The 12,490-nt window shown below is 34.3% G+C and overlaps 1 protein-coding gene across 1 annotated transcript in view; it reads right to left on the bottom strand.

The window, feature by feature from the left end:
- Positions 1-325: 325 nt before the first annotated feature.
- Positions 326-12,490, bottom strand: part of PGGT1B (protein geranylgeranyltransferase type I subunit beta) — a 56,754-nt gene continuing 44,589 nt past the window's right edge. The window contains exons 8-9 of the mRNA XM_061158188.1: positions 8,939-9,047; positions 326-1,412 (exon numbers count right to left, since the gene is read on the bottom strand). Of these exons, the coding sequence (XP_061014171.1) occupies positions 1,231-1,412; positions 8,939-9,047 (291 nt within the window). The 3' untranslated portion in view covers positions 326-1,230. The remainder of the gene's footprint in view (positions 1,413-8,938; positions 9,048-12,490) is intronic.

The raw sequence follows: 12,490 nt of genomic DNA, 5'->3' as shown, positions 1-12,490 counted from the left end.
ATACTAATAAAGGTAAGTTTTTATACCACTCCCTTATAATTCAGGTAGGTCACAGAATGAAGAAAACAGAACAATGAAAGCAAACCCCAGTCCTTAACCTCTAAGGGATACATTACCTTCCCACTTACCTGAAAATATTACAAAAATATGAATGACTGTGTATGGAGCTATACCATTAAATTTAATTGAGTGGTGCTTTTTTTTTCACTTAAATGTTTACTTATTTAACTTAAAAAAATTAGAAAATCATCAGTTTGAAATGAGAAAAGCTAAAACACTGGGAGCAACAACAACAACAATAAAAAACCAAATGGTTAAAAATAACTCAGTTATAAAAATACAGTTTACAATTTATCTCAGAAAAAGAAACAAAACCACTAAATGTTCTTCCCTCTAGGTAAGATGGCTTTCTCTGCAGAAAGGGGAAAAAAAAAAGCGACTAATGATTCGAGATTAAAATCAAACATAACTGTTATTTACCCCAGCAACATCTAAAACAGATGACCCACACAGCACAAAACTTTCCCATTCACAATCACATACAGTTAAATTACTTTCTCCTCAGTTACCTAATAGTCTTTTTATAACAATCTTCCTTTAGGAAATTACTGTATTAGTTAAGCCTATTCATTCTTGCTATGAAGTTAATTTCATTTGTATAGCCCACAAAAGTTTAATTGGCACATTTCACTTGAGAATAAGACAAAATAAGTCATTCTTCTTTTAAAAATTATGGGATCATCTGTTTTCAGAGAATAACCCCAGATACTTAATTCATTAAAGCAATGTTCCACCATAAGCAGTCAAGCTTTTTAAATGATCACTAAGTGCTCACCTGAAGATTACCAACGCTATGTGAACTGTAAACTTCTTTTGAAGATTCATGTCCATTTTATAATATGATACAATTCTGTACTGAAGTTTTTTGTTTTTGTTTTTTTAAAAAAAAGATAACCTACATACATACAGTTAATTTGCCTCAAAGAACTTAGAAATACAGTATAAACATTTAAGAACCACGATGGAGTCCACTGTGGTTCAAACTTCAGCAAAGATTTTCTTGAAACCGGGTACAAAGGTTACTGGCTCAAGACCATACCCCAAAGTGACATCAGCGTTCGACTGTAAGACTACCTCTTAAAAAAGAGCACACTTGGTTACACATGGCTTTTAACCTCGAGCTACAGTTAGGCTACAAATCCTCCCCACCACCCCCCAATCTAAAGCTAGTCATGTGGAGATGTGTACGTCCTCTGAGCACTGTTTAGAGTCCTTGGTTTTCCAGCTCTGATGGAGATCTCGCAGGCGCTCAGAAGTCCGTGTGCTTACATTCAGGGCAGGATGAACCTTACAAATGCCACTTTCCTCCATTAGTGACAGGCCACAAATTCCAAAGTATGCATGCAAAGCATCTGAAAATAAGACATTTTTTTTAATCACAACAGGTATATTTGTACAAAATATTTAGCTACTTATCAGCCCATCACTACATTAAAATAAATTTAGAAAAATACTAAATAGTTTTGAAATATTTGCTTTCTCAAAGTCTCAAACCTCAAATTTTAAAAAACTAGATGACCAAAATCAGATGATATTCAAGAAAATATCACTAACAAGGAAAACAGTTCCTAGCTTAAGGAGTGAGTCCACCAACATCTTCTGTGACTGAAGAATAAACAGGAAGAGAACTAGCAAAGATTCCTCACTCTAATGGGTTTTCTCTTTTGCTGACAACAGACTATGGAAACAAAGATGTTTCTATCATAAAAGGAACTTTTCTTCTTAAAAATGAAAATAAACAAACCTCAGAATCTAAGTAGCACTGCATTCCCTGCTAAGTTCTAACTCTGACAATTCCTAAACCACACAATGCCAACACTGTGTTAAACGGAAGAAGCCTGGGCAAAATAACCCATTCTGGAATGCTGTACTATATTTAATTTTCCTATTTCAAGTAATGTCAGTCACTCTAAAAATATCCGACCTGATAATAAAAACAAGCTCAGACCTTCTGTTTGGTTGTAATAATGTGACTGTTCACACCAGAACGATTCTTCCGCACTGGCCTTACTACAGTTTCCCATCTTTCAGGGGCACTAACTTTCTCCCATTAAATGACCACTGAAATCACACAGCTCTTGCCTGCATGACAGCCTTATATGGAGTCCTAAAAGTGCTCAGAGTTCCGCTGTTACGGGAACACTTACAAAAAATAGATTTTGTACTAGTCAAAATTTTTTTCTATTTTTGAGTTGGTCATTATTTAAAGCTTCATAGGCTATTAAGGTTCAAAACATCTTACCAAGTCAAAGTGTATCAAAAGAATTAAAGAGAAAGGTTGACTTACATAAATATCATTTACTTTTCATAAAAGGAATGATAGATAGTTGTACTTATTCAGAGTTATTTGTGCAAAAGTTATTTCACCAGTTAGGTCCACGTTAATCCCCTTTTATGTTTTTTTCAGAGAATGCTTAAGACTTCTTCCAGCTCAATTTCCTCTAATTTTCACACACACACAAAAAAAATTTGATTTTTCCTATTATATTTTTCTTGCAGTTATGTTAAATTACAAAAGGCACAAAGCAACATTAAATTTTATTGTCTAGAAATGAGAAAACTTTTCTAGGAAAAAAATGCAACAGAAAATACACTCATGATAATGTAAAATAGGCTCTTACATGTTCCAGGTAATGTAAAAATAAATTTTTATTCCTCAAAAGGATTTTTTTTTTTTAAGGGTTTATTTGTTTTTTTTTTTTTTTGTTAGTTGGAGGCCAGTCACTTCACAACATTTCAGTGGGTTTTGTCATACATTGATATGAATCAGCCATGGATTTACATGTATTCCCCATCCCGATCCCCGCTCCCACCTCCCTCTCCACCCGATTCCTCTGGGTCTTCCCAGTGCACCAGGCCCGAGCACTTGTCTCATGCATCCCACCTGGGCTGGTGATCTGTTTCACCATAGATAGTATACATGCTGTTCTTTTGAAATATCCCACCCTCACATTCTCCCACAGAGTTCAAAAGTCTGTTCTGTATTTCTGTGTCTCTTTTTCTGTTTTGCATATAGGGTTGTCGTTACCATCTTTCTAAATTCCATATATATGTGTTAGTATGCTGTAATGTTCTTTATCTTTCTGGCTTACTTCACTCTGTATAAGGGGCTCCAGCTTCATCCATCTCATTAGGACTGGTTCAAATGAATTCTTTTTAATGGCTGAGTAATATTCCATGGTATATATGTACCACAGCTTCCTTATCCATTCGTCTGCTGATGGGCATCTAGGTTGCTTCCATGTCCTGGCTATTATAAACAGTGCTGCGATGAACATTGGGGTGCACGTGTCTCGTTCAGATCTGGTTTCCTCAGTGTGTATGCCCAGAAGTGGGATTGCTGGGTCATATGGCAGTTCTATTTCCAGTTTTTAAAGAAATCTCCACACTGTTTTCCATAGCGGCTGTACTAGTTTGCATTCCCACCAACAGTGTTAAGAGGGTTCCCTTTTCTCCACACCCTCTCCAGCATTTATTGCTTGTAGACTTTTGGATAGCAGCCATCCTGACTGGCGTGTAATGGTACCTCATTGTGGTTTTGATTTGCATTTCTCTGATATTGAGTGATGTTGAGCATCTTTTCATGTGTTTTTTAGCCATCTGTATGTCTTCTTTGGAGAAATGTCTGTTTAGTTCTTTGGCCCATTTTTTGATTGGGTCATTTATTTTTCTGGAATTGAGCTGCAGGAGTTGCTTTTATATTTTTGAGATTAATCCTTTGTCTGTTTCTTCATTTGCTATTATTTTCTCCCAATCTGAGGGTTGTCTTTTCACCTTGCTTATAGTTTCCTTTGTAGTGCAAAAGCTTTTAAGTTTCATTAGGTCCCATTTGTTTAGTTTTGCTTTTATTTCCAATATTCTGGGAGGTGGGTCATAGAGGATCTTGCTGTGATTTATGTCGGAGAGTGTTTTGCCTATGTTCTCCTCTAGGAGTTTTATAGTTTCTGGTCTTACATTTAGATCTTTAATCCATTTTGAGTTTATTTTTGTGTACGGTGTTAGAAAGTGTTTTAGTTTCATTCTTTTACAAGTGGTTGACCAGTTTTCCCAGCACCACTTGTTAAAGAGGTTGTCTTTTTTCCATTGTATATCCTTGCCTCCTTTGTCAAAGATAAGGTGTCCATAGGTTCGTGGATTTATCTCTGGGCTTTCTATTCTGTTCCATTGATCTATATTTCTGTCTTTGTGCCAGTACCATACTGTCTTGATGACTGTGGCTTTGTAGTAGAGTCTGAAGTCAGGCAGGTTGATTCCTCCAGTTCCATTCTTCTTTCTCAAGATTACTTTGGCTATTCGAGGTTTTTTGTATTTCCATACAAATTGTGAAATTCTTTGGTCTAGTTCTATGAAAAATACCGTTGGTAGCTTGATAGGGATTGCATTGAATCTATAGACTGCTTTGGGTAGAATAGCCATTTTGACAATATTGATTCTTCCAATCCATGAACACGGTATGTTTCTCCATCTGTTTGTGTCCTCTTTGATTTCTTTCATCAGTGTTTTATAGTTTTCTATGTATAGGTCTTTTGTTTCTTTAGGTAGATATACTCCTAAGTATTTTATTCTTTTTGTTGCAATGGTGAATGGTATTGTTTCCTTAATTTCTCTTTCTGTTTTTTCATTGTTAGTATATAGGAATGCAAGGGATTTCTGTGTGTTAATTTTATATCCTGCAACTTTACTATATTCATTGATTAGCTCTAGTAATTTTCTGGAAGAGTCTTTAGGGTTTTCTATGTAGAGGATCATGTCATCTGCAAACAGTGAGAGTTTCACTTCTTCTTTTCCTATCTGGATTCCTTTTACTTCTTTTTCTGCTCTGATTGCTGTGGCCAGAACTTCCAACACTATGTTGAATAGTAGTGGTGAGAGTGGGCACCCTTGTCTTGTTCCTGATTTCAGGGGAAATGCTTTCAATTTTTCACCATTGAGGGTGATGCTTGCTGTGGGTTTGTCATATATAGCTTTTATTATGTTGAGGTATGTTCCTTCTATTCCTGCTTTTTGGAGAGTTTTAATCATAAATGAGTGTTGAATTTTGTCAAAGGCTTTCTCTGCATCTATTGAGATAATCATATGGTTTTTATCTTTCAATTTGTTAATGTGGTGTATTACATTGATTGATTTGTGGATATTAAAGAATCCTTGCATTCCTGGGATAAAGCCCACTTGGTCATGCTGTATGATCTTTTTAATATGTTGTTGGATTCTGTTTGCTAGAATTTTGTTAAGGATTTTTGCATCTATGTTCATCAGTGATATTGGCCTGTAGTTTTCTTTTTTTGTGGCATCTTTGTCTGGTTTTGGAATTAGGGTGATGGTGGCCTCATAGAATGAGTTTGGAAGCTTACCTTCATCTGCAATTTTCTGGAAGAGTTTGAGTAAGATAGGTGTTAGCTCTTCTCTAAATTTTTGGTAGAATTCAGCTGTGAAGCCATCTGGTCCTGGGCTTTTGTTTGCTGGAAGATTTTTGATTACAGTTTCGATTTCCTTGCTTGTGATGGGTCTGTTAAGATCTTCTATTTCTTCCTGGTTCAGTTTTGGAAAGTTAGACTTTTCTAAGAATTTGTCCATTTCATCCAAGTTGTCCATTTTATTGGCATAGAGCTGCTGGTAGTAGTCTCTTATGATCCTTTGTATATTAGTGTTGTCTGTTGTGATCTCTCCATTTTCATTTCTAATTTTGTTAATTTGGTTCTTCTCTCTTTGCTTCTTAATGAGTCTTGCTAATGGTTTGTCAATTTTGTTTATTTTTTCAAAAAACCAGCTTTTAGCTTTGTTGATTTTTGCTATGGTCTCTTTAGTTTCCTTTGCATTTATTTCTGCCCTGATTTTTAAGATTTCTTTCCTTCTGCTAACCCTGGGGTTCTTCATTTCTTCCTTCTCTAATTGCTTTAGGTGTAGAGTTAGGTTATTTATTTGGTTTTTTTCTTGTTTCTTGATGTAAGCCTGTAATGCTATGAACCTTCCCCTTAGCACTGCTTTTACAGTGTCCCATAGGTTTTGGGTTGTTGTGTTTTCATTTTCATTCACTTCTATACATATTTTGATTTCTTTTTGGATTTCTTCTATGATTTGTTGGTTATTCAGAAGCGTGTTATTTAGCCTCCATATGTTTGAAGTTTTAACAATTTTTTTCCTGTAATTGAGATCTAATCTTACTGCACTGTGGTCAGAAAAGATGACTGGAATGATTTCAATTTTTTTTAATTTTCCAAGACCAGATTTATGGCCCAGGATGTGATCTATTCTGGAGAATGTTCCGTGTGCACTTGAGAAAAAGGTGAAGTTGATTGTTTTGGGGTGAAATGTCCTATAGATATCAATTAGGTCTAGCTGGTCCATTGTGTCATTTAAGGTTTGTGTTTCCTTGTTAATTTTCTGTTTAGTTGATCTATCCATAGTTGTGAGTGGAGTATTAAAGTCTCCCACTATTACTGTGTTACTATTAATTTCCTCTTTCATACTCGTTAGTGTTTGCCGCACATATTGCGGTGCTCCTATGTTGGGTGCATATATATTTATAATTGTTATATCTTCTTCTTGGATTGATCCTTTGATCATTATGTAGTGTCCTTCTTTGTCTCTTTTCACATCCTTTATTTGAAAGTCTATTTTATCTGATATGAGTATTGCGACTCCTGCTTTCTTTTGGTCTCCGTTTGCATGAAATATTTTTTTCCAGCCCTTCACTTTTAGTCTGTATGGGTCTCTTGTTTTGAGGTGGGTCTCTTGTAGACAGCATATATAGGGGTCTTGTTTTTGTATCCATTCAGCCAATCTTTGTCTTTTGGTTGGGGCATTCAACCCATTTACATTTAGGGTAATTATTGATAGGTGTGGTCCCGTTGCCATTTACTTTGTTGTTTTGGGTTCACGTTTATACAACCTTTCTGCATTTCCTGTCTAGAGAAGATCCTTTAGCATTTGTTGAAGAGCTGGTTTGGTGGTGCTGAATTCTCTCAGCTTTTGCTTGATTGTAAAGCTTTTGAATTCTCCTTCATATCTGAATGAGATCCTTGCTGGATACAGTAATCTAGGTTGTAGGTTATTCTCTTTCATTACTTTCAATACGTCCTGCCATTCCCTTCTGGCCTGGAGGGTTTCTATTGATAGATCAGCTGTTATCCTTATCAAAAGGATTTTTTATAAAAGTTAATGAAATAGAAGTTAAACATTTCAAACCTTAAAAATAAATAATAATCTCATCTGTAGGTGGTGATGTATTTGAGCACTTTAGATGTAGAAATATACATTTTCTTCATAGTAAAACTTAATTCCTTTCATAAGTTTTTCCTGTTAATGTATGTAAAATCTCTTTTGTGTCAAATCTGTCAATAGATTGATTTATTAGAACCAAGAATAAGCTAATTTAAAAAATCCTATTAAAATAATTTTTGTAACAGCTCTGGAAACAAATCTTTTTCCACATAAATTCAATTTATCATACAACGATTTCTATGCTCTGTAATATATAGGATTAGAAGACATTGCAACATATCTATAAAGAATATTACAACCAATTATTTACACAAATACTAAACTTAGCAACTGACCTCTCTACAAAAAAGCTCCAAGAATTTTCTTTTAAAAAAGTTAAAAATTTGATTGTAAAAAATCAAAATGTATCTCAATGTTTATATAAGAAATGTTTTTCAAGAGTGTCATTTCCCTATTCTCATTATTTGTTAAAATAGCACCATGTACTGATTGAAAACAATGGAATTGATACCAAAACAATTGTTTTCTTGAGGAACTTTTAAAACATATTTACAGCTATGGGTTACAGACGCCAAAAAATTCTAAATATTCCCAGGTGGCGCTAGCAGTAAAGAACCCACCTGACAGTGCAGGAGATGCAAGAGACCTGGGTCTGATCCCTGGCTTGGGACGATCCCCTGGAGGAGGAAATGGCAACCCACTCCAGTATTCTTGCCTGGAAAATCCCATGGATGGGGGCCTGGTGGGCTACAGTCCATGGGGTCGCAAAAAGTTGGACATGACTGAGCAACTAACACTTTCTAACACTTAGAAATAAAAAGCACTGTACTTTTTTTTTTAAGAAGCATATTTTGCATGAAAAAACAAGTAAATATGGATATAAGGAAATATTCCTGCTCTCTTCAGGTACACAAGTATGATTCCATGAGCCCTTTATTTGTATTTCAATTCAGGTACATATTCTAACTGTAATAGTTCTATGACAAGAGATGAGGTAAAGAGGTTCTAGGCTAACAATAAAAACCATGATATTATTGCAATGTTGTAAAAGCAATCATTTCTTGAATCTAGTTTCATGTATTTATAGCTAATACTTTGTCAATCTGATTATCAAAAGTGTCAGTGTTCTGACTTATTTTTAACAAACTCTTGAATTCAGATTTTGGAGGCTGTAAATAGATCATTTTACTGGAGGTTTTGAAACCTAAGAGGGAGGGGGAAGTAGCTTGGAGAATGATTTCTGAAAAGAATAAGAATTAGTTCTCTCTTGGATTTAAGAGTAATTTATTCTACACATAGCTCAAGTGACAGCTAATACTCCTAAAGATTTTGGATGAACCAAATTATTCTATTTTGAATTGGGACCATTCAGACCACCTGTCTTATTGTCTGCAATAAAATAATACATTGCTAAGTGAAATATTTGGGAAAAATGGCAAACTATACCAGTATCTTGATAATTAAACCCTTCCTTTACACCCTGAAGATCCTAAATCTACTGTAAACTTAAACAATTTACCTTCTTAAAAACCTTACTTAAAGTAAGTTTATAACTGTGGCTATATTTTCTATCATATACCCTTTCTGACAAACACTTAAAGATCTATTCAATAAATAAAACAAAGGTTGCTCTGGATTTACACAAAAAATAAATTACCTGGATGACTATCTGGCCACTTGGCAAATCCACCAACGAGGCGGTCTTGAGTTGATAAGATGTAATTTCTATTTTTCTCAAAATTAGTATACTGGAAAATTTTCAGAAGCTGAAACGACAGTAACAAATATAAATTTATTGACATAAAACTTTCATATCAACCCATGGCTCAAATTTCAGATATATATAATCTAAAAAACACTTTTCTCTAGTTAAGGCTCTCAAAGCAAGCCTAAGGGACTTGGAACATTTAAAATTATCAACCACATTAACTTTTAAAAAATCATCTACTCTCATTTTCGTGACCCACTCACTATTTCTTTCTTTTGAAACAGATCCAAATGACTTCTCTGCAACATATTCAAAACACAACTTGCCAATGTGTTCAACTTCACCAGTTATTTTTACAAGGGCAATTTTATTTATCCATATTCTAACTCTTAATAATAGATTTCTGAACTGTTAGTTATGAACTATAGTAATGATAAGTAAAAATATTTTTTAAAAAAGGACAATAAAAATTATTAACCACATTGCTAAAGACAATTTTGAGAACAGCAAAAAATTAAAGCTCTTTAATTAAGAAAGATAAAAGGTGAGACAAATACAATTTTAGCATAAAAAATTAAGTAGCTTAAAGATTCACGACATGTATTGTTCTTTCTCCCAAGATCCTATTAAATAGAAAAAATAAAGGATAAATCAAATTGTGAAGAGAAGAGGGTCAAGGGATGGTGAGCACATAAGAAAGCTCAAGTGTCACAAAGCAGCTAAAAGTGTGTTAATAATATTAATCAAAGAGCCACAAAAAGTATTAAAAAATTAACAAAGCAGTATCATGTCTCAAAAAGCAAAATAAAACCAATTAGAAAGTTATGGTACTAATAAGAAACAAACTTATTCATTCATTTTGATTTAATAATAGAATATAAGCAGTGACTCTTTAGACTTGATACTAGAAACACTTTCTAGTATCAAGTGGCACATGGGTCACTACAGGGAAAGAAGAAACTCTAATCTTACTTGGTTAAGCAATAAAGAATATTTACACAATTCTAATAAGTGATTATTAGTTTTCAAATTTTAAAATCAACCTACAGGCAAAGCATAAAATATTTGATCATTGTTACTGAGCAAAATACAAATGTTACCTAACTTGACATTACACAAATAAAAGTAAACTGACAGATTTAGAAGGAAGTGGAAGAGAAAAGGTTCAGAACTTAAAAAAAAAACAAAAAACCCAGTAACAATTTGCTGGAAAAAAAGGAGACCAAAATCTTCATTTTTCACTGCTGGGAATCAAAGATAATGTCTAAATGTGCTAAGTCAAGCAATCAGCATGTTTAAGGTTATTTAAAGTTATCCACAAGAATTAAAATTTTTAAAAGTTGCCTCTAGAAAGTTGTCAAAGGCCACCAAAATCATACAAAAAGACTCAAGAACAAACCTGAAGGGGCTCCTACTGGTTAGAGATGGGACAATCTGAGCATTAACAAGAATAATGTAATGGACTAAAACAGATAAAACATATTAAAATCTATGAGTTCACAATGGTACTCAAAGGGTACAAAAGAAAAAAACCCTAAAATCCAATTATTTTATTGGAAAACTTTAGAGGATGCTAGAGAACCAACTCAATGGACGGAATGAACACTATTAAAATTAAAATAAATAACCACCTGTTTTTCTCTGTACAACCACATCTTAAGTTAAAGTGAAATTCTTTACAGAAGGACACTAGTTAGTAAATTTACAGGGAATGATAGAATACAACCCCCAATGACATAACGGATCTAAGGAATGATGCTCAATGGCTGCTAAAACCATTCTGTAAGAAGACGATGAAGGTTTTACACACCAGCAACAAACAATCCAAAAGGCAACTAAGAAAGCAATCCTACTTATAACGCTTCTAAAAGAAGCCACTAAATACTTGAGAATACACTTATCCATGGAGGTAAAAGCTTAGTACGCAAAATACTATAAAACACTGGTGAATGAGATTAAAGATCTAAATAAATGGAAAAGCATCCCATCATCATGGATAGGAAGACAGTGTTAAGATGTCAACACTACCCAAAGCAGTCTGTAGATTCAATGCACTCTCCACACAAATGTGAACAGCCTTTTTCCTAAGAAATGGGAAAGCCAATCCTAAAATTCGTAGGAAATTGCAAAAACAATGTTTAAAAGAAAAATGCTGTTTTGGCTGAAGAGCCAAAAAAATCTTTAAAAAGAAAAACGTTGAGGACTCATACTTCTTGATAATGCAACTTAGAATGCTACAGTAATTAAAATAGCAAGGACCAATGCAATAGAATGGAGAGCCCAGAAATAAACTCTCACACACACATCAGGTAGGTGACTTTCAGCAAGGGTGCCAACACCACTTAATGGGTACAGAACTGTCTTTACAATAAATAGTACTAGGAAAGCTGGATACCACATGTAAAAAGATGAAGCTGAAGTCCTTGATTTATATCATTACAAAAATTAACTCGAAGTGGATCAAAGACCTAAACTTAACAGTTAAAACTAAAAACTGTTGCAATAAAACATTGGGGAAAATCTTCATAATATTGGATCTGGCAATTATTTCATGGAATAACAACCAAAAGCCCTGGCAACAAAAGAAAAAAATAGATAAATCGGACATTTCTACAAAGAAGATATAAAGATGGTCAATAAGCACATCAAAAGATGCTTGGTATCACTCATTATTCAGTTCAGTTCAGTCACTCAGTCATGTCCGACTCTTTGCGACCCCATGGACTGCAACACGCCAGGGTTCCCTGTCCTTCACCATCTCCCAGAACTTGCTCAAATTCATGTCCATACCCATTAGGATGGCTATTATAAAAAAATGGAAGAAACAAGCATTGGTGAAGATGTAGAGAAACTGGAACCCTTATACATCACCAGGTGGAATGTAAAATGGTGCAGCCATTGTGAAAAACAGTTTGTTGGTGCCTCAAAAATTTGAACACATAATTACCATATAATCCAGCAATTCCACTCCTAGTTAATTACCCAGAAAAAATGAAAGCAGGGACTTGAAAAGATATTTTATACCAATGCTCATAACCACCTTATTCACAAAAGCCAAAAGGTGGAAACAATCCAAGTGTCCATCAGCAGATGAAGAGATAAACATAATGTGGTATATACATACAGCAGAATATTACTCAACCATAAAAAGGAATGAAATTGTGATATATGTGACAATATTGATGGATCTTGAGAAATATAAGCCAGACACAGGATACATATTACATAATTCTACTTATATGATGTACCTAGAATAAGCAAATTCATAGAGACAGAAAGCAGAAAAGGGGTTACCAGGGGCTGGAGGAATGGGAGAAAGGGGAGCTATCGTTTAGTGAGCAGAGTTTAGGTTTAGGGTGATGAGAATGTTTGGGGTATAGATAATGGTAATGATTACACAACACTGATCTGTACTTACAAATAGTTAAACTGATAGATGTTACATTACATATATTTTACCACCATAAAAAAAAGGGAAGAAAAACAGGTTGATGGGGAACT

This window comes from Dama dama, chromosome 12, assembly GCF_033118175.1.
Source record: "Dama dama isolate Ldn47 chromosome 12, ASM3311817v1, whole genome shotgun sequence".
NCBI lineage: Eukaryota > Metazoa > Chordata > Mammalia > Artiodactyla > Cervidae > Dama > Dama dama.
Note: the sequence above shows the minus strand (reverse complement) of the source record. Positions and strands in the feature narration are given on the sequence as shown.